Genomic DNA, 24,205 nt, shown 5'->3' with positions numbered 1-24,205 from the left:
ACCAAAGGCAGATAATTTTAAACTTTTTAAATGATATAAACATTTTAAAAGTCATTTGGGGTCAAAACGAATTGATTTCTTTTATTGATTTTTGTACCATAACATAAAGTAACAACTATCATTGTACAAATCTTTGACCAAAAATCACAGGCACTTGTCTCAGAATTTGTTTTCCCTATGACACATTAAGGTATAAAGGAAATAAAATTTCGGAGACAAGTGCCTGTACAAAAAATGCAAAATGTTGTAACTTGAATGTCTTGAATTGTTTTTAACTTAAAAGTTTCGCACACGGTCTGAATGGTAATTTTTGTAAACACGCATTTGATAATTATGTTTCATTTCTTCAATACTTTGCTCAAGTGCTGACGTTATAGCGTTGACTATCAAGAAGGTCCGAGTTGACTTATTGACGATTCGAGGGTGGTTTTTTTTTTTGGTAGACGGTCCGAGTGGCATTCGGGCCGAATTGTCTCGTACCCGAAAAAAATATATGCTTCGGAGTCAAAAGTCGGTCTTATTATTGTCTTCCCGTACCAAATAATCTGTTTTATGATTGACCCTGCATGTGTTGTACCTAAAATACACGTGCAATGTCTGAAGTGAAAGTTTCAAAGCGAGGAAGGAAGCGATATTTGACAGATTCAGAGAGAAAACAACGACGTGCTGCAGTGAATGCCAAACAAAATAAGAATAGGATCTACATAGGTACCCAGTATGATCGTTGGATTGAGCTTAAGAGTATTCTACGCTTGCAAACACATACTGAAGTAGCGAATATTTTGCTTGATTTGTAAGTTTCTATAAAAGACCGAATTTTATCCCTATAGTAAACAATGATTTTGAAAAACTGAACAAATTTCATAAAAAGTTAAATACATGCATATAGCACTAGCAGCTAAACATATTCAAATGTTTTGTTTTTCAAAGTGTTTTAATGCATGACAACAACCCCTTAATGCTTGATCATGTTTGAAGTGGACCCTTTTGCTAAAATGGCAATTTTTACCCAAAATTTTACTACATAATTATAGACTGATTTGTGCATCTAAAGACAAGATTTATGCATAGTATGATAATAATAATAATAATTATATTGTATTCAATGAAAATATCAAACATATTATTGCATTAAAGTTTTACAATACAAAATACACAATACATATATTTTAAGACATATACTAACACTAGTTCCAACCCCTGAACCCCCCCCCCCCCCCTTTTGGATCCGCCACTGCTCTATTTTCAGCATGTCAATCAATACAGTTTCATTTCAATTGATATTATTATCTGTGGGGAAGTTCTATAAAGTATAAACCCTCTTTCCCAACTTAGTTTATTTTGGCACCTTTTATAGCATAGGCAGATCCAGGGGGGGGGGACCTGGGGGGCCTGGGTCCCCCTTTCGTGGGAAAAAATAGGTTGTTTATAGTTTATATAGGGAATCATTGAAGCATGACTTGAGCGGGCTCCCCTTAGGTCAGTCAGCAGGCCCCCCTTAGGAAAAGTTCTGGATCTGCCACTGTATAGGAATGAAAAAAGTGCACTGCAAAATCCATTGTAAAAAAAAATGTATTTGAAATTTATTTATCTTTTAAATAGAGCATTATATGATTTTTTTTTTTTTTAAATACTTATATACGTTTGTCTGCAATCACAGTAAATTTTAAGGTGAAAATGCAGCAATTTTTAGCCAAAGGATCCACATGAATGAATCTTAAAGCAGCTTTAATGGGACAACCAGAGGCTGTTTAGGGGAAGGGGGACAGTAGGCCTCCCCCTTTTTGTGTGGAAAAATTGGTTGGTTATTTAAAGAATCACTCAACCATGATTGGAGCAGGGCCCCCTCTTTGGTAGTCATTGGCATCCTTTATAAATTCTGGATCAGCCACTGACAACCGTACTTTTGTTGTTTTGGGTTTGGTTTTTTTTTTGGGGGGGGGGTTTGGGTTTTTTTTTTATTCCTCTAAAAATATTTTTTTCTCATCCATGGCTCGTTGACAATGAACAATAATTGTAGAAATTTGCAGGAAATAATTGTCTACAAACGTGTTAAAATTAGCACATACAGTAACTTTTCAAGTTCATGTAGGTTAGTTGGACAAAAAATAAGGAAGTAGACAAAGGTAGAGCCAAAGGTAAAAATGAACATGTCATAAAAAAATCTCCATACTCGATCACCACCCAATATCAAATGATTGACCCCTCTGGCCATCAGTAGAAACCAGATTCCACTCTGTGATGATGTCTATAATGTTAAATTTTTATTATGCCTCACCTATAATAGTAGAGGGGCATCATGTTTTCTGGTCTGTGGGTCCGTTCGTCTGTTCGTCCGTTCGTTTATTCGTCTGTCCAGTTTCAGATTAAAGTTTTTGGTCGAGGTAGTTTTTGATGAAGTTGAAGTCCAATCAACCTGAAACTTAGTATATATATATATATATAGAGTTCTGACCCCAATTTCACGGTCCACTGAACATATAAAAATGATAGTGCGAGTGGGGCATCCGTGTACTGGGGACACATTCTTGTCTTATGTTTATTTTAATATCATTATCAAACATTTATAATATATATTGTATCCTGTTAATAAAAAATCAAATAAAATCAAGTCTAGAAATTAACAAAAACCCAGTAAAACACAACAGTTAGGAAGCTTAGGGACCTTCAAAGAACAACTTTCATTTTTTAAAAGAGAAAAAATAAATCAATTCTACAAAAATGTTCAGAATTGGTCAAAATGGGCCATTCTGTAGTACAGTGGTTGACTTTGATATATGTCTGTCTTAATTGTGTATAGTAAATTATTATGTTATAAATAAGGCAGTTAACAGGTTTTTCTTTTTCAATTGAATTGTTTCATATTGTCATGTCAGGGCCTTTTATGCCAACCATACCGTCATGATACAGTACAGGTTTTTCTCATTTTTGAAGAGCGTACAATGCCTATAATTATTTCCATCCATTTCATTAGAACTTTGGTAGGTAGTTGTCTCATTGGCAATCATACCACATAATCTTTTTCTGATACAGACATCACTTTATGGAATATATATAAAAAAAGAGTGTTTTTAAACCATACTATGAGAGGGACAATGTTTTGAGTAAAACCTGACATACGAAAACAAATGTTGTAATAATATTAATTAAGTAAATATGAATTTCTTTCTTAGGTATGAAAAACATAACTCAAAGATAAACCAAAGAACTCCTGTGCCAAATGAAATCAACAACAGACCAACCAGCCCTCCTCATCAAAAGAAAAACCAAGAAGTCACCTCAGCTGTCAGTATATATGAAATATCAACTCCTGGTCCAATGCAATTTTCATTGCAGCAGCATTCTGTACACATAACTATTGTATCTGAAATTTTATTTTGTCTTGCATTGATGAAGTTGTTATTAAAGGCAAGACTTATGCATGCTTAAGACCTGTGTCTACTTGGAAAAGTTTTAAGCATTGCTTGACCTTGAAAAGTTTTAAGGCATTGCTTGGCATAGAAATGGGATTTTTTTTATAAATAAGTTCTATGTTTAAGAAAGTTTAGAACTTTCCTTAATATTGATTTGGCTTTTTTTTTGTTCCAAGTGCCAAAATAAAATTAAACAGAATGCTTGATAATTGATTCATGTTTGCTTAATATCCAGTGGCAAATATTTCATGCATGTCCAGGACAATCACAGTATGTTTGAAAGGTTCCACTTGGGTAAAAATCATGGACTTGGACAATAGAGTGTAAATATTCACGATACATTTAACTACAACCTTATTAGTGATATAAACTATGTAACCTACTAGAATGTATGAATTGAAATTCAGGTGCTTCTTTAATTTACCATATTCTGCAGACTGAGACTAAAATCATGAATGTCAGTATCCAACAGTTTTTGATTTTTTTAAATGCAAAATCCAAATAAAATTTGGTTTTGCATTCCAAGACTTAAAAAGTCTCTGGTGAACATTATTGGTAATTACATCACTTTTTCAAATTTCATTTTATTTATATCCTTATTTAAAATTATTTCCTTGTAAATTTTGTCTATTAATTTTTATATTTTTAACAGATCAATGCTGGAGTGGTGAATACCAGAGATGTATGTTCCTTTGAAGACCAACCTGATATTGTAGAGCCAGTAGAAGGTACATGTAATAGACAACTTCCGAGTTCAATTCATTTCCATAAAAAATTTGGTTTCAGTGAACATCATTTGTGCGTTTAGGGGAGTTGTCACTTCCGTTCAAATATTGATCGAGTGGTTGGAAAACTTAAAAGCTATACTGCATGAATTATTCTGCAAATTGAATGCTCATAATTATCTTTCAACACTGCTGTCATTAGGGATTATGATTAAGTACCTACAGAACAAATATTATTTCTAATTTATCCTGCAAAATGACAATCACTAAGACACTTGATGAACGTTTAATGTGTAGGATACAGGCGATCCTCCCTATCTGGTAAATGATGTCATAAAGGCGTACATAATTGACGATTTTTTTCCCTTGACGGACAAACTCAACAGCATACCTGTCAACCTGTGACAATGAAAATGCAGGTCATGACCTGCATTGAAAAATCAAATCTCAGGTCATAACGCGTACGAACTTTTTCGAGCTGAATTTCAGTATTTATGGTACATTTTCTTATAATGTATATCAAATATACCAAAACATCAATGCATGTTCACTTTGTTAAGTCATTTTAAATCTTATTAAATATTATTTCATTGCACTTTTAAAGATTTTTATAAATTTGTGTAGCTTAGTCTTATGTGCTTTACTTTTTGAGAAAAAATACTGCAATCATCAAACACTAGAATTTAATATAATTCTTAAATGTTTAAGACTATTGACTATGTAGCCTTTAACCATACTATTTTTCATTGAACAAGGAAATTAGACTATGATAAAATATAGTAATACAGTTAAAGGAAGTATAAATGTAAAAAATAATTTTCAACTTTTTTAAAAAAATTGTATAAAGGTATAAAAATAATGAAAAGTTATTTTTCAATATGTATTTGAATTTTATATTTTTATGATTTAATCTTTTTCACCCATAAAAAATAAATATAAGGAATAATTTTGAATGGTGACAAATAAGGGGAAGTAACTCTAGTTCAGTTTGTAAACCAATGCCATTGGCAATGGTGCAATTTATTTACGACCTAAAGCTAAGGTAATTGGTGTTAATTAACAGTGTGTTTGACACCAAAGCCGTCAAGTGAAGCCATGCACTTAATGGGTCACTTGATTTGACAGTTTACATAGCTAGGTGAACTTCCTATTCATGGAAGAATTACGAATTTGCCGGTATTTCAAAGGACTATTACTTATGAAATCAATCTCAAGGCTAAGAAATACGGGTGAAATCGGGTCATTTTCGGAATTCCCGGGTTATTTCAATGACCCGGCGGGTGTTCCGGTTGATCCCTCAGAATTGTGAAAATCTCGGGTCACACCCGCAGAATACGGGTCAGTTGACAGGTATGCAACAGTGGTCTTTTATAATGACATTAAAACTTTGACAAAAATCCACGACAGCTCTTCCAATTGTTAAATTTTGAAAATTTAGAAATTCTTGAATATATTTGAATTTATAAAGTACAAAGCAGCCACAAGGTTTATTTAGCTTAACCTAACTAAAAATCAAGACTGATTTTTTTGTGGGCTTATGATTAAACCTTTTAAAATTTCAGCATTGTAGATGATTAAAACATTGCAATACATTATATTATTTTGCAATAAAACTTTGATATTTAAAGAAATAATTTGTCAACAGAAGTGAACATGATTACAGCAAACAAACAGAAAAAGCGTGATTTGTCGAGCTGCCGTTTCTGCCATATATTAATTGTTCACAACAAAATGCTATTACAAAAATAAATAATATTAACCAAAAAAAAAGGGTGGGAGAAATATTTTCTATCTGTAATTGGTACAAATTTTATGAAGATTTCTTGAATCATTCTCTCCTCTTTTTTAACTAGGAAAAAGAAATATATATAAATGAACACAATCTAGCTTTCATAGACTGTCACCATAACATATGGTTTAAGGTGCATAGTAAACAAGTATATATTTTTCTATGTTTTAACAAGGATTTGTATTGTAAGATACAAAATACTGTAATGTTTGTATTGACCAAGAGGAAATTTCAAAAGAATTAAATTTTTGGGTGCATTTGTGATTTTCATAAATACCTTCTATTTTCCAAGATCTCCTCTTACTATAAAAATTCTTGGTTTTAACTAATACATGTATCTGTTTTCATGGTCAAATTGACACAAATGCATTAAAATATTTTAATTTTTAATTTTGTAGATAGTGTAGTAAGGAAGAGTCCTGAGACTAAAATGAAATTGATTTTATCCTCTCTCTTATTTTGTAGATAGTGAAGCCAGGAAGAATCAAGAGACTATAATGAAATTGATTTTAACCTCAGAGAGCTCCATTTTTCTAGAGTGGCCAGACAATGAGATCTATATTGAGAATGGTAAGATTTCTGTAGGAATTCAAAAAGTTGGATTACAAATTTTTCAGTTGTCTCCCTGTTTTTTTCTTACACTGTGACACAAATAATTTGTTTGTATCTTGTTTATGCAAACATAATACATAAATACAGTAACCTATACATGTATTTGCATACTTCCATTTCATTAAACTCTATCTTAACAATCATATCTTATTTTTAGCTCACCTGGCCCAAAGGGCCAAGTGAGCTTTTCTCATCACTTGGCGTCCGTTGTTAACTTTTACAAAAATCTTCTTCTCTGAAACTAATGGGCCAAATTTAACCAAACTTGGCCACAATCATCTTTAGGATATCTAGTTTAAAAACTGTGTTCGGTGAACAGGCCAATCAAGCAAGATGACTGCCATGGGTTAAAATAGAACTGAGTGATAGTGAGGACTTAAATAACACGAATATAATGCCTACCTATGTTTAACCTACAATAAAGTATAGCTTGCATCAATTATTTTGATTCTGATAAGGACAATTAAGGTGATTTCTATGTCCGATGTGTATAGGTGTAGATCTTTTGTGTAGGCTCTTCCATAAACCTCCATTTTTTGTTTGTAAAGAAGCAAACGACTAGCACTGTGATTTTTCAGAGGAAGGAGTTTTAACAGCCAACATGAAAGGGTGTCGTATCTAGGTCAAATATGTCAATTTCGGAATGCAACACATTACAGTCATAATAAATAAATATATTATACCTCAGTATGTGTTTTCTATATAAAAAGTAATGAAATAGTTGTGCTATTTCATTCCACAGAACCATTTGCCAGTCAATAGTTTCAAAGACTATTGCCCCGGTTAATAGTTTCATAATCATCTTTCCTGTACTTTTGTATGCTTATTTTTCATTGGACGATAATGATGTCATTGACTACTCTGCTTGGTTACGTATGCTTTGCAACGTCAAACTCACTCTAATATTGTAAATGGTGGAATCTGTTTGTGTTGATTGTAATTTCACTTACAAGAATCAATTATAAAAGAGAAAGAAAATCTTCACATGATTTTTTGTAAAGATCTAAAATATACAGTGATAGTACCTGATTCATAATATGGTTCGTTCTCCGTACATTAAAAGTGAATTTGCGTTTGGTGTACTTTAGCTAGAATTTATTATAAGCACGGAAAGTTTTACACAAGTATTTCTAGTCTTGATTGAAATTAATGAAATATTTATAAACACAAAACGAATTATAAAAAAAAGTATAGTTCATCATGTGCATGTAAAGTTATGTGACATTTTTTTTTCTTTCAGATGATATATATACACTTTTAAAAAATTAGTTATTTGGTATATAAAAACACTTAATGGCTGTGTTGTTCAGTATAATAAAACACCTAATGACTGGTTGTGCGGGTAATAGCAAGTTTGTTGTCCCTTCACATACCAACTATTGCTCTCGGCTTTGCCTCAAGTAATAGTTGGTACCTCAGGGACAACAAACTTGCTATTACCCTCACATCCAGTCAATAGGTGTATATAGTTACTCTAGTACAACATGTGCATCATTTATGAGTATAGAAGTGTTTTTTAAGTTAATGAAATATAAAAAATGCATGCCAATGTAAAAAATGCATAAAATAATCAATTTGATATGCAGATAGATTATTATATAAAGTACTACATAATACTGTAAGGTGATCTAAGGTAAGTAGTGACCAATAGGGAATTTAAAGAATTACTTTTTTTTAAAGAGTTTGTATATTTGTGATTTTCAAAAATACCTTCTAGTTTTCAGGATATCGTCCCCACATTAAGACACAGAACTTTACCCAATAGATTTTACCTGACCTTGCATTTTATTTTATAATTCTCTTTAATAACTTACATGAACATTTTATTTTTATTTTTTTGTTTGATTACAGATTCACTGGCACCAAGTGATGATGAATTCCCAGAATACATTATACAGTATGAATATGACAAGGAGGCCATTGCAATGGAAGGTATATTTCACAAAAACAGAAGAATTTAACTAACTTCCAAACCCTGTAAATTCAGAAATAATTGTGAGGTTTTTATTACAGTGAGTTGACTGTCAGTGTTGCTCTCCACCAATTGCAATTCATTCAAAATTTTGACCAAATTGCAATTTGTTTTATTAAACCAAATTGTTCAACTGGTCAGAATATTGAACAAATTGTTCAGTCAAAATGTGAAAGTGCAAGGTGATAAAATAAAATATACTTACAATCCTATAAGACTTTATCTCCACTTTAATGATGTTGGGACAAAATTAGTTTATCAGTTTGTATAGTTATATTATAGTAATTTCCATGCTGAAGAGGAACTGTTTATTTTGAATTGCTATAAAATTGTCCAAACTAAGCTTTCATATAGTTTTTCTTTCTAAAAGTATTCTATATTTATAAGAATCAGATATCATTTTAAATAAAACATCATATATTCAGTAAAATATGTGTGAAATAACAATATGCTATTGATAAGTTTTCAGGGGAGATAACCTAAAATATTATTCTTTTGAATAAAGACTTTTTGAAAGAAAAGTTATTATCTCCCCCATGGAAACTTCCTACAAACATATATTGCAATTTTACACATATTTTACTGAATATGAAATGTTTTAATTCACATAATGTCTGATTCTTATAAATATAGAATACTTTTAGAAAGAAAAACTATATGAAAGCTTAGTTTGGACAATTTAATAGCAATTCAAAATAAACAGTTCCCCTTCAGCATGGAAATGAATATAATATAACTATACAAACTGATAAACTAATTTTGTCATAACATCATTAAAGTGGAGTTAAAGTCTTATAGGATTGTAAGTATGTTTTATTTTATCACCTTGCACTTTCATGACTTGGCTGTGGTTTTCTACAGCAGTTGGTTCAAATTTCTGACCAGTTGAACAATTTGATTTTAAAAAACAAATTGCAATTTGGTCAAAATTTTGAATGAGTTGCAATTGGTGGAGAGCAACACTAACAGTCGACTCACTGTAATGCAAATAATGTGACTGGATGGGTATCACAATAATAAGAAATTGCATTCTGATAACTGAAACATAGATCTGTAAGCACTATTTTTCAAAATCGCTATACATTGTATTTAAACTCGCATTTTTGTCTTTTCTTGAAAAATCACAATAATAAATGCACCTAATAATTTCTGAATTTACAGTAGCTGAATGTTAACTTCAAACACATTTACTTGACTTGACTTAATCCACTTCGTCCCAAGGGTGACATAGGGCGACTACACATTACTATTAAATATTTGTGATTCCTTGCCAAAAAAAGTACATAACATTATAAGAAAAGATGCATTATAAATGTGTCTGTTCTTTCCTTTGTATTATCTTTTTTTAAGGGGGAGATAATTAAGAAATTACAATAAATATTATGTTCATGTTCTAAGTTTTCATATAAGAAACTTGGTCACCTTCACCTACTTTCAGTACAATGTAAAAATAAGAAATAAAATAAAAAAAAGCATGAAATGTCAATTTTATTTTTATTCTGAAAATTAGAAAAAAATAGGGTCGGCAGATTTGTAAACCAACAAATTAAAAAAACTCTGGCCCTAGAAACTTGAAAGTTGTGCATCTGTTCTGACTTTTTATCTGAATTATTTCAGGGGTTTCAGCATGTGTGAACCATATGCGCTTTTCATTTTTATTAATCCAATTTATATTGGGAGTTTCTCACATAGAATATTCTAATATCAAAACACATTTTTTTTTATTTAGACCAAGAAAGTTTGCACAGTGAAGATTTCAAAATGGAAATGATTGACAGCGATGGCATCTATGATAATGAGTTTTATGTTGTATATTTGGACCATGTCTACTGTCAACGACCATATGTTAATTTTGGTGAACTTGTATATGTAAGAACATTAGAAAAGTATGAACATGAAAGAACCAAAGAAAGGTTTAACATCCTTAAAGGAGAGTGTAAGATAAATCTAACTGGACATGTCAATTTTGAATTAGTGAAAAAGTCAAAATATGTAAGATATATTGAACTGTATGATACAGAAAATCCAACAATACAAACATGCATAACCATTTATGAAAATTCAGGAGTTGAAATAATTGTTCACGGACAAAAGTTATCAGACAGTCATGCAATATGGAAAACACTTGTACTACCATCTGAGTTTGTTGGAATTGAACAGGTGCAGGAGCTGCTGCAAACAGTCTCTTACTATACAGTCTGCATTGGAAACCCAGATCCTGATTTTTTAAACAATTTGCCACTAGGTGACTATGGAAATAGACCGTCCTCAACAAGTCCAGGCTATTTGGAAGAAAATTTTGGCGCTTACTACAGATATTTTCACTATAACAGAACCATAAGGTCAAGCAACTGCTCTTTTTTGTCACTTATAGAAAGGTGTAAGAATTGCAAAATTTACCGAAAAACACTCATCAACAAGAAAAATCAGTTGGACTGGTTACATGACAGAAATGGTCATTGATGGTATATGAAAAGATTATCAAATATAATCGATTTATAGTTCCAACAATAGATTTGAAAACATGATTAAAACCTTAGAGAAGAATATACAGCAAGCAGTGAAGTGAATGATTTTATATACCAGTATAATGGCAGTTATCTTAGGGCCAGTGGTGGAATCAATTATATAACCCAACATTGCAATAGTTCAGTTGTGCAATGGTAAATATGAGGGTTGCCAGCTCATAAGCTCTTGTTTCACTCATATGAAACAATTGTAGAAAAATACAAGATTTTGTTGTGGAAAGTTAACCTTAGTGCCAGGAAGAAAAGGTCGTGACAAGAATCTCACTATAGTTGCTGCAAATGCAGGACATGCAAATTTGTGTGCAGCATTTTAACAGAAAAATAAATTTTATATAGTTATCTTTAGGTAGTTGTTAATCTTTCTTTTGAACATTTAGTTAAACATGTAAATTGTAATTACAATGTAACATTATATATAATAAAAAAAAGGACAATTCTGATTGAATAACTAATTAAAGAATTAAAAAATAGAAGCTGTTGAACACATTACCTCACAATTATGTATAATCATTTTGACCTTCAGTTTTCCAAAATATTTCATAAAACCAATTAGCAAGAAAAGAAAATGTGAGGTATACGTCAATGAGACAGTTATCCAATGCCAAATATAATCAAAATACTTTTAGAGGGCAAACTTCAAGTATAAGAAATTATTTTAACAATTCAACAGTTGAATATGAAACTCTAACATGATGGGTGTCACTAATGGAGTGAGATCTATTTACCTTTCCGAAACATGTGTACCGTCTTAAACATTAAACAATTTTTTTTAGGTCTTAATCTTTCCAAGTCTATAAAAGTAGTTAACTAACTTAAATAAAGGCAACAGTAGTATACCGCTGTTCAAAACTCATAAATCCATGGACAAAAAACAAAATCGGGGTAACAAACTAAAACCGAGGGAAACGCATTAAATAAAAGAGGAGAACAATGACACAACACTAAAATGTAACACACACACATAAACGGACCAAGCATCAGACAAAATCCCACGAGAATAACAAATATAATATCAAAACCAAATACATGAATTTGGGATAGACAAGTACCGTGACACGTCTTATCGCAATGTGAATTTACACTCAAAATAAGAGAAAACAAAAAACGCAACGTTAAAATGTAACACACACAGAAATAAACAATAATATAACAATGGCCATATTCCTGACTTGGTACAGGACATTTTTAAAGGAAAAAATGGTGGGTTGAACCTGGTTTTGTGGCATGCCAAACCTCACACTTTAATGGCAATGTTAAATATAACATTTAAATGACAACATAATAGTACAGGACTACAATACAATTAAATAGGAGAATGTATTAGACAAAGAAACACATGATTAATAGATAACAAAAAGCATTAGGTTTAAAATTCAATACGCCAAAAACGCGCCTTGTCCACGCAAGACTCACCAGTGACGCCCAGATATAAAAGATGGAAAGTGAAAAAAAGTACAAAGTTGTACAGCACTGAAGATCAAAAGTTGAAAAAGATTGTGTCAAATACGGCCATGTTTTTATGCTTGGGATAAGAACATCCTTATTAATTAGAACAATTAATGCTTTTGCAAACAGTAAATTTCATCAAATGAATATAAAAGATATACATAATGAAACTGAAGTATTAACTAATTACAGAAAACAAAAAATGAAACCCGAATACATAATGCAAAGACCAACACAGAATAGACACACCCGTGACAATCAGAGATCTGCCATAAACATCCTGCTACTCAAATAAAGACAAGAGTGCACATGCTGAAATCTCTTGCCTTCTTTACTAATCATTGATATTGTGTTGATAGTCCTAAATATAAAGCTTTATTACAACTGTCACATAAACGTAACATTAACCAAAAAAACTAAACATTGACCAATAAACTATGAACATGAGGTCAAGGTCAGATGAACGGAACCATGCCAGGCAGACATGTACAGCTACAATTCTTCCATACAACACATACAGTTGATCTATTGCTTATAGTTTAAGAAAAACAGACCAAAACACAAAAAATTAACACTGAGCAATGAACTGTGAAAATGAAGTCAAGGTCAAATAAAACCTGTGCGAGTGACATGTAGATCATAAAATATTTCCATACACTAAATATAGTTTACCTTTTGCATATAGTATTAGAAAAAAAGACCAAAACTCAAAAATTTAACTTTGACCACTGAACCATGAAAATGAGGTCAAGGTTAGATGACACCTGCCAGTTGGACATGTACACCTTACAGTCCTTCCATACACTGCATATACTAGACCTATTGCTTATAGTATCTGAGAAATGGACTTGACCACCAAAGCTTAACCTTGTTCAGTGATCAATGAAATGAGGTCAAGGTCAAGTGAAAAGTGTCTGACAGGTATGAGGACCTTGCAAGGTACGCACATACCAAAAATAGTTATTGTATTACTTTTAATAAGATAGAATTTAACATTACAAACATATTTTAACTTTTTTTCAAGTAGTCACTGAACCATGAAAATGAGGTCAAGGACATTGGACATGTGACTGATGGAAACTTCTTAACATGAGGCATCTTTATCCAAATTATGAAGCATCCAGGTCTTCCACCTTCTAAAATATTAATCTTTTAAGAAGTTAGCTAATGCAGCCACTGGATCACTATCCCTATGACAAGCTTTCTGCGACAAAAGTTGCAGGCTTGACAAAAACTATTAAGATATGAATTACAACAAAGTTCCCGACTCTTCCAGTAGATGGAAATGTGGTAGGGTTTAGCTAGTAATTTCAGCCATCAACCCTCTCCTTTTTAATCTTTGATCAAAGCATACATAATAATACAATAAACCAGGTGCTCTGCAGGGTGCAGCTTTATACAACCGCAGAGGTCGACCCTGAACAGTTGGGGCAAATATTGACACAATATTCAAGCTTGATACAGCTCTGAATTTGGATTTTGATAAAATATTTGACATAATATGAGTTTCTGACACAAAACAAATGTCAAGATCTTACAAATCTATTATGCAATATTGTGCATATAAATCTGAACATACTAAACATTGTATGTTAACTCTTTTTGAATTACTTCCCTTACACTTAAAATTGTCTTCATTGTCCATTGAGCAGTAAAACCTAGTTTTCCCAAATTTTGTCCTTAATTCCAATACATTTTGAGCCATAACCCCCAAAGTAATTGCTAACTATTCCTTAATGGTATGGAAATTTGTGATATAATTTCAGAGAGATTCACTCACTTAAACACAAGTTAATAGTTTGAAAACTACAAAAATGCTTATTTTGGGCCCCCTTTTTGGCCCCTAATTCCTAAAATATTGGGACCATAACCCCAAAAATCAATCCCAACCTTTCTTGAGTGGTATAAAACCTTCTGGTAAAAATTTATAGAGATCCATTCACTAAATCTAAAGTTATTGTCGGGAAACTAAATGCGTCTAAGGGCGACCGCAGACGACAACATGATACCATTATAGGATGCAAAACATTTTTTGCGGTCGTATAAAAATAGGAACAGGTAATATCCTTCATTGTTTGTTTGTAAAGTATCTTTATACCAGATAACAAACACACAACATAAATAACAAATTTCTACTGTATAAAAAAATGCTTGCAGTAACTGAATGCAAGCTCGAAGTACGTCACTACATAACCTGCTAATAAGATGCCATGCCATTCTACCCTTTATATCAGTTGCAATACTTCATGGAAGATTTCATGTCATAAACAGTACAGGAAGACATGTTCGTGTAACAATTTCCAAGACAAATTGTACAGAAAAAAGAACCATTTAAGCATTGCTTTAAATTAAGAATTAGCAAATTGATGTTGAAATTTGAAGGTCACTCTGAAACATATAAAGTTTATGGAAAATGTGACAGTTCCAAGAGTCTCCTATTAAGTTGTACCAGTGTAATCAAATTGTTCAATTTGTATTGTTTGTAAAATTTAGTACAAACAGAGGATTAGAGCAATAAAGCCCAATATCATAGTTTTGAAGTAGAAGAAACAGTTTGTATTTGTGTAAAACAAATGTAATCTTTAGCAAGGGGCTGGTCTTGAGACTGTAAAGTTTGGAGACCATTTATAACCAGATGCTCCGCAGGGCGCAGCTTTATACGACCACAGAGGTTGAACCCTGAACGGTTGGGGCAAATATGGACACAACATTCAAGCTGGATTCAGCTCTAAATTTGGATTGTGATAAAATAGTTGACAAAGCATAGGTTTCTGACACAGAATGAATGTGGTCTAATGAACTTGAAATATTTTGTTTGCCTTTGAGCAATTCACTATGCTGTTGAATATTAATCCTCTCAAAATAATGTTTGAAGAAATTTTCTTTTTATTTATGAAATCTGAAATGAGAAAAATTGAACCCCCCCCCCCCCCAATTTTTTTCCACATCCCCCTTTCCCTTATTCCAAAACTGATCTCAATTCAAATTTCTAATGGAGTTTGCAACAATAACTACTCATTTAAATACATCATAAAATATTAAAATGTAAAAAAAGTGCTTGTTATCACTGAATGGTAAAGATTGTTTTAATTTATCAGTTGGTAGTAAAAAAGAATATACATTGTATATTGTATAAAACAATGATTTAAGTTGATTTAACTACTATTCTGGACAAAGAAAGATAACTCCAATTGAAAATTTCTTGCTATTGTGCAATTTTGTGCAATTAGATATTTCTTGCTATTGCGCAATACTGTGCAATTGAAAATACTTGCTATTGCACAATACTGTGCAATTGAAGATTTCTTGCTATTGCACAATACTGTCAATTGAAAATTTCTTGCTATTGCATGAACTGTGCAATTGAAGATTTCTTGCTGTTGCTGATTACTGTGCAATTGAAAATTTCTTGCTATTGCACAATACTTAATATAATAATTTTGGATCCTGATTTGGACCAACTTGAAAACTGGGCCCATAATCAAAAATCTAAGTACATGTTTAGATTCAGCATATCAAAGAAGCCCAAGAATTCAATTTTTGTTAAAATCAAACTTAAGTTTAATTTTGGACCCTTTGGACTTTAATGTAGACCAATTTGAAAACAGGACCAAAAATGAAGAATCTACATACACAGTTAGATTCGGCATATCAAAGAGCCCCAATTATTCAATTTTTGATGAAATCAAACAAAGTTTAATTTTCGACCAACTTGAAAACTGGGCCAATAATCAAAAATCTAAGTACATTTTTAGATTCAGCATATCAAAGAACCCCAAGGATTCAATTTTTGTTAAAATCAAACTAAGTTTAATTTTGGACCCTTTGAACCTTGATGTAGACCAATTTGAAAACGGGACCAAAAATTAAGAATCAACATACACAGTTAGATTCGGCATATCAAAGAACCCCAATTATTCAATTTATGATGAAATCAAACAAAGTTCAATTTTGGACCCTTTGGGCCCCTTATTCCTAAACTCCCAAAATCAAACCCAACCTTCCTTTTATGGTCATTAACCTTGTGTTTAAATTTCATAGATTTCTATTTACTTTTACTAAAGTTATGGTGCGAAAACCAAGAAAATGCTCATTTGGACCCTTTTTGGCCCCTAATTCCTAAACTGTTGGGACCAATACTCCCAAAATCAATCCCAACCTTTCTTTTGTGGTTATAAACCTTGTGTTTAAATTTCATAGATTTCTATTTACTTAAACTAAAGTTGTAGTGCGAAAACCAAAAGTCTTCGGACTACGACGATGACGATGATGACGACGCAGATGCCAACGTGAAACCAATATACGACATACGACCAAAAAATTTGATTGAAATTTGAAATTTGATTGTATTTCGTTTTATTTGGTGCTTTTTTTTTCTATTACAGTGATCTCAAACTCAATAGAGGTTATTTTCAAGGCAATTTCATACACCAAAGTTTGGTAAAGATCTAATTTATAGGTCTTTTTCTTAGATAATAAGCAATGGGTCAACTAAAACCAATTTATGGAATGATTGTCCATCATTTTCATGGATCATTGATAATGCTTAGTTTTTGTGGTACTTGAAGTTAAAACTTTTTTCATATAGACTTTCAACATGAATATGAACCAAATGTAGTAAAGCAGGTTCGACATTTCAGCGTGTGCACTTTTGTTGTTAATCATTTTCACCTGATTAATTTAATTACTAGCCTAAGGACATTAGTGCTTAATTAAAGTTGTATTATGTGACTCTTTTTTTAATTAAATTTTCAATATCTCTGTCTATCCCATAACATGAAAATACTGTCATTTTGGAAGATAAAATTTACATGTACAAAATTTCTTAACATATAAATTTTATTGACAATAATTATTGATTTCTGTCTCTATTTCCTTCATTTGTGTTAAAACCTCTGTCAGTTTTGTTTCGTCCATCTCAAACCGCACAACTTCAGATTTCTGAAAGAAAAAAGATGCTTCTTATCATGCAAATACAAATTCATTTAATATAATACAAGTTTTTGACCTATATTTTTTTAATCCGGCTGATGTCATTTTTGGGCATGGTTAATGTATCTTTTATTTCAAGTTTGTATAAATTTGAATTCTGATGATGATTATAATTACAAGATTGTATGAGTTTTAATAATTACTTTTTCTGTTGTCTTCCTATGGGTGCTGGTTCAAATGAGGATGCTTATACTCAAGGATTTTCTGATTTGATTGGATTTCAGCTAATTTCTATACCATGTTTATATAAAAAGAAGATGTGGTATGATTGCCAATGAGACAACTATCCACAAAAGACCAAAATGACACAGACATAAACAACTATAGGTCACCGTACGGCCTTCAACAATGAGCAAAGCCCATACCGCATAGTCAGCTATAAAAGGCCCTGATAAGACAATGTAAAACAATTCAAACGAGAAAACTAACGGCCTTATTTATGTAAAAAAATGACCGAAAAAACACATAAACTAACAACAACCACTGAATTACAGGCTCCTGACTTGGGACAGGCACATACATAAATAATGTGGCGGGGTTACATTGTTAGTTTTCACGAGGGCTTATTGCTTAAGAGTACATTTGCAACATTTATGGCTATTCATATTAACTGTACCTGAAGAAATGGCAAAATCTATTTAAATCTAAGTTTTTTGTTTGAAAACTATCTATTTCAGTATAATAATCACACTACACTTACATTTTCTGGAGAATTTATTTGGAATTCCATTATGGCCGATGATTCATTCATTTGCTCCATATTCCTAGCCTGAGCTTTTAAATCTATTCTCCATAACACATTCTGTAATGAATTATTCCATTTTGTTTTTGCAATGATACTGTCATGAATTTTATTTTTATTGTTTTTCCAGAACTTTCTGAATACTTGTGTTTGTTCTTCTGTTAATGGGTTTTCTCTACGTTTGGTTTGTGACACTAGGAATGCATCCAATTGATTGAAATCCATGTCAGCTGACACCATATTCTGAAGAAAAAAAAATTAACATATTTACATGTTTTAAAAAAATCTCAATCATTTAAAATATTTTTCCTGCTATCAGACGGAAGACACAAATTTTCCCCTAAAAGTTGAAACTTAGGAATTGAAAATTCTGACCTTTTGAAATTAAAATTATCTAGAAAGCTTAGCATGAATTTAAATATATGCTCTATTGACAAAATTATATAGAGCAATAGCAATAAATCAGTTACTTTTTATTCATCTTGCAAAAAATAACATTTTTAAAACAATCAAATAAATAATGTAAAACATTTTTTTAATACAAAGTTCATATTTGTAATGTTTGTTTTTCATTAAAATTGTTTTGTAATAAATAAAGCTGTTAATAGCTTTCTCAATTGAATTGTTTCATATTTTTCATGTCTGGACCTTTGATGGCTAACTATACAGTATGGGGTTTTCTCATTTTTGAAGGCTGTATGGTTGCCTATACATTAATTGCTTACATTCTATTCATATTAACTTTGTTGGATAGTTGTCTCATTGGCAATCATATGTCACATTTAATTTTGATATAGGAAAAGCTACAAGGACCAATTCATATGCATATAGAGTAATTAAACAAGTACAATGTACTGAATTGAAACAAACAAAATATAAATAAAGCAATCCTGGATGCCCAGTTTCAACAAGTCATGCAAATATCATATCTGATTTTATAGGTTTTCCTTCTTTTATTCTGAACAACTTATTGTATGAATGCTCTATATGTATGAACATGTTTCTATACCAATGATTAAGAATAAAATGGGAAGTGATGAGTTTTTGAAAACTATTTTAACCCAGCTACATACTGACATATGAATGTGCCTTTCCTTAGATATAGCTTAATTAATCTTTATGGTAGATTTTTACTTGATCTACAACAATTTACTAATATAAATTATGTTCCTGATTTTTCCATATTTATAACATCTACCCTTTGAAGACCATATATATTTAAAGACTTCTACAAGTCAATTAGTCACTTTGATTTTGATATTTTATTTTTATTGTAACATCTGGCACCACAACTCTTGCATAGAACTATGTTCAAAAGATTATGAACTCCTAGAAAAATCAAATGTACAGTGGATATGCTGCAAATGTGAAAGCATGATCATAAGCTCATTCACCTTTAGAAGCTATGAATTAGAAACATCCAACATATACGAACAAATAACTGGATTGGACTTCACCATGGACTCAATATCATCAGTCTTCAGCCCACTGAAGTCAAGCAGCCCAAAGAGTGGAAACATGTCATCTCACAGCAAGACACGATCATCCATAAACCAAAAGAAATCACATCTCAGTAGCAATCCTTACGAGATACCAGAAAAAACCAACCTCCGCATCATGACAATCAACTGCAGGAGCATAAAAGATAAAAAACAAGAATTTGAGGCAGCACTCCACTACTTGAAACCAGACATAGTATGCGCCACAGAATCATGGTTAAAAGGAATAAAACCAGGATCAAATCCAACAAAAGACGCCATAATGTCAAGCGAAATATTTCCAACTAACTATAATGTATACAGAAATGACAGAGGGACCCTTGGAGGGGGTGTATTTGTACTTGTAGAGAAATCCATTACATCAGTCGAACAAACATCCTTAATTACTGATGGAGAAATTGAATGGGTAAAGATCAAAATAAAAAACAACAAAGACTTGCTAGTTGGATCTTTTTACATGCCACACAGAGATCAAAAACACCTAAACGAACTGCAAAAGTCACCTGAGAAGGCCAGGACTAATGGGAACACCAATGTCATTCTAACAGGAGATTTCAACTGCCCCAACATCATATGGGACACAGCAACAGCCCATGGACCAGACAGAAATCCAACAAGGACTAGTTGAAATAGCTGAAACATATAATCTAACACAAATTCACACTATACCAACTCGTGAAGGAAACCTCCTAGATCTTGTATTTGTTACAAACCCAACTCTAGTTAAATCCTCCAATAACGTACCAGGTATATCAGACCATGACATCATAATCACCGACCTGGAAACAAAAGTACACCATCAAAAAAGCCTACCAAGAAAATGTTACATCTACAAGAAGGCAAAATGGGACCAAATCACCACAGACCTTAAACACACCCTAGAAGAGCCTTTTGAGGTCAAAGAAAAACATCATCAAGGAGCTGAGGTACATCAACTTTGGGACACCTTCAAAAGTCAGCTTCAACAAGAGGCTGTCACAACGACAGCAAACCGGATTTATTAACATTTATTTGTGTCCTGGCAATATCACAAGAACCATTACTGATGAATGGTGAAAGTGAAAATCGTCAATATCAAATTTGACCTCCATTTTGTCATCAGTATCAACATATTAAAATTTGAAAAGCTTAGATTGAATGGTTCATGAGTAAATGCAACAACCTGAATGGAAACGCCATTTTACGATCTTTCAAGAACCATAACTCCTGAACGGTAAAAGTCAAAATCGTCATTATTGAACTTGACCTCTATTTTGTCATCAGTAACAACATATTAAAATTTCAAAAGCTTTGGTTGAATGGTTCATGAGAAAATACACAGACACGACGGGAAAAACCATTTTTCAATCTTTCAAGAACCATAACTCCTGAACGGTAAAAGTCAAAATCGTCATTATTGAACTTGACCTCCATTTTGTCATCAGTAACAGCATATTAAAATTTCGGAAGCTTTGGTAGAACAGTTCATGCATAAATGCACGGACATGACTGGAAACTCCATTTTTCAATCTTTCAAGAACCATAACTCCTGAACGGTAAAAGTCAAATTCGTCATTATTGAACTTGACCTCCATTCTTTCATTAGTAACAACATATTAAAATTTGGGAAGCTTTGGTAGAACAGTTCATGCGTAAATGCACGGACAACTCCATTTTTCAATCTTTCAAGAACCATAACTCCTGAACGGTAAAAGTCAAAATCGCCATTATTGAACTTGACCTTCATTTAGTTGTCAGTAACAACATATTAAAATTTTAAAAGCTTTGGTTGAACGGTTCATGAGTTAATGCACGGACAACATTTGATTGCCGCCCGCCCGGCCGCCCGCCGTACATCCCCAAATCAATAACCGACATTTTTGTCACAAAAATCCGGTTAAAAAACCATGAATACAAATATTCCGAACAAAGAAATAAGATCAAGAAATAACATCCCATGGATCAAACACAAACAGAGGAAAATGCTAAAGAAAAAACAGAGGCTATACAAACAAGCCAGAAAAACAAACAAATGGTCAAATTATAGGTCTTTTCAAAAGGAATGCAAGAAACAACTGAGGAAAGCAGAATATGAATATGTCAACCAAAACATCTTTGAGGGCCTAAACAACAATGACACAAAGCCGTTTTAGAAATACATTAAATCCAAACGCCAGGACTCAGGAGGAATAGCACCATTAAAAAAGGGGACTAATCTTGTCAGTGACAGTAAAGGGAAAGCCGAACTCCTACTAGAACAATTCAAGTCCGTATTCACAATAACATCAGACACTAACCTACCAACAACAAGAATACGAGCTAAAATCAATATAACACCATTAACGATCGACCAAAAGGGACTGGAAAAACTACTTAAAAACACCAACCCAAATAAAGCCTCTGGACCAGACAACATCCCAAACCGTATACTCAAGGAATGTGCTGAACAACTCGCACCCATCCTACAAATCATAATGCAATGCTCGCAAGACACAGGTGAACTACCAAAAGACTGGAGAGACGCAAACATATCCAGTATCTTCAAAAAAGGAGACAAACACCTGGCAGAAAACTACAGACCTGTATCCCTAACATCTGTCATCAGCAAAATTCTAGAACATATCGTATGCAGGCATATCATAAAACATCTGGAAAAAAACAAAATCCTAACCAACTTAAACCATGGCTTCAGGTCAGGATACTCATGTGAAACCCAACTCATTACTACCATCAACGACTTCCTACAAGAACATGACAAGGGACATCAGATCGACGTAGGCATATTAGATTTTTCAAAAGCTTTCGACACAGTACCACACAACAAATTATTACATAAATTAGATCAGTATGGAATTAAAGGAAATACACACAAATGGCTTAAGAACTTCCTAACTGCAAGATCAATGAGAACCATCGTGGAAGGCGAATCATCTGGCGAAACAACAGTTGACTCTGGGGTCCCCCAGGGCACAGTCTTAGGACCAATCCTATTCCTGTGCCACATCAATGACCTACCAGACAGTGTAACATCATCAGTAAGACTATTTGCTGACGACTGTTTATTATACAGAACAATTAAAAATAGCCAAGACCAACAAAAGCTACAAACAGATTTGGAGCAACTAGAAATCTGGGCCGACAAATGGGGAATGCGTTTCAACGCCAAAAAGTGCTATGTTCTATCCATAAACAAAAAAGCAGACAAATTCTACACGCTTAATAAACACATCCTACAAGAAGTACAAGTGAACCCCTACTTAGGACTCCAAATCTCAAACGATCTGAAATGGAGCTTCCACATAAATAACATCAGCAAGAAAGCCAACGCCACCTTGGGCTTTCTTCGGAGGAACTTGAGGAACGTACCAGAAGCATGTAGGAAAGTAGCATATATATCCCTAGTAAGATCAACAATGGAATATGGCGCAACAATCTGGAACCCATACATGAAAGGGGATATTGACAAACTAGAACGTATCCAAAACAGAGGCTTACGATTCATCAAGAAAAACTACAGGAGTCGAGAAACAGGGTCCATAACTAATATGAGACGCCAACTTGAAATGGAGACGCTAGAGGAAAGAAGCCACAGTCTCCGTCTTATCCTGATTTACAAGGTGGTTGAGGGTCTGGTGCCGGCTCTACCAGCCGACAATTTTGTCATACCAGCAAGACCTAAACGAACAATAAAAGCCAAAACTTATTCAAACTGTGAAACTGACAATATTATCGAACGTCAAGTTATCAACAACACCAAAGGACTTAAAGTGCCAAATAGCAACAAACCACAGTACAAACATTCATTTTTTGTGGAAACAACTATTTACTGGAACCAACTACCAGATAAAGTTGTGCATGCAGGTTCTGTAGAGGCATTTAAGACCGCTCTACAAGAACACCGCCCATAACATCGGCGCTCTTCTCCACCGTGTATAAAAGCCTAAACAGGATTCTACACGTACCACTACAGATACAGATATATATTGTTGGGTTGCTGTCTCGTTTGCATCATACACCATTCTTCTTTTAATTTTATCTTCTATTCTTATGTGAACTTATGTTAATTCTTGCATAAGATCTAGTTTTAACAAAAATATTAAAGAAATTTCCAATAACAAGGAATTAATCAAAGATTAAAAAACCCAAATTCAAATAAATTTGGAAAAGGGGGCGTGTCATGACAAACCTTTAGTAAACCTGAGCATTTTGTGATCAAACCACTTGATTCCTCTTTTGGCGAATCTGGATAAATTTGTGAGAGAAGGAAATCGTCTGTCATATCTTCTTCTCCATAATATGTTCGTCTTGCGATACCATTCAGCAAAGCAAGAAGTTTTTTGGATTCGTCCCCCATCTTCCCGAAAACTAAGCTAAAACCCGGAAATGTAATGTTACTGAGTCCGCAACAGATAGGAGATATTTATTTAACATTTCAGATAACTGTTTCTATTAGTAAAGACTATACCTATCCATAATGATTTATATGAAATTTTCAACTTTTATTTTAA

General features: G+C 32.7%; 2 protein-coding genes across 2 annotated transcripts; one reads left to right on the top strand and one right to left on the bottom strand.

Moving 5' to 3' along the window:
* The first annotated feature begins 492 nt into the window (after positions 1 to 492).
* Positions 493 to 11,384, top strand: LOC139516497 (uncharacterized). Its single transcript, XM_071306646.1, has 6 exons — positions 493 to 793; positions 3,174 to 3,285; positions 4,066 to 4,141; positions 6,393 to 6,497; positions 8,391 to 8,471; positions 10,241 to 11,384. Exons 1-6 carry the CDS (start codon positions 594 to 596, stop codon positions 10,972 to 10,974), a joined length of 1,308 nt encoding a protein of 435 aa, XP_071162747.1. The 5' UTR covers positions 493 to 593; the 3' UTR covers positions 10,975 to 11,384.
* A 5,922-nt stretch (positions 11,385 to 17,306) lies between these two features.
* LOC139516463 (COMM domain-containing protein 1-like) lies at positions 17,307 to 24,068 on the bottom strand. Its single transcript, XM_071306599.1, has 3 exons — positions 23,884 to 24,068; positions 18,178 to 18,462; positions 17,307 to 17,426 (listed from the first exon to the last, which is right to left on the bottom strand). Exons 1-3 carry the CDS (start codon positions 24,049 to 24,051, stop codon positions 17,325 to 17,327), a joined length of 555 nt encoding a protein of 184 aa, XP_071162700.1. The 5' UTR covers positions 24,052 to 24,068; the 3' UTR covers positions 17,307 to 17,324.
* Between the last annotated feature and the right edge of the window lie 137 nt (positions 24,069 to 24,205).

This window comes from Mytilus edulis, chromosome 3 (assembly GCF_963676685.1).
Source record: "Mytilus edulis chromosome 3, xbMytEdul2.2, whole genome shotgun sequence".
Classification (NCBI taxonomy): domain Eukaryota; kingdom Metazoa; phylum Mollusca; class Bivalvia; order Mytilida; family Mytilidae; genus Mytilus; species Mytilus edulis.
Note: the sequence above shows the minus strand (reverse complement) of the source record. Positions and strands in the feature narration are given on the sequence as shown.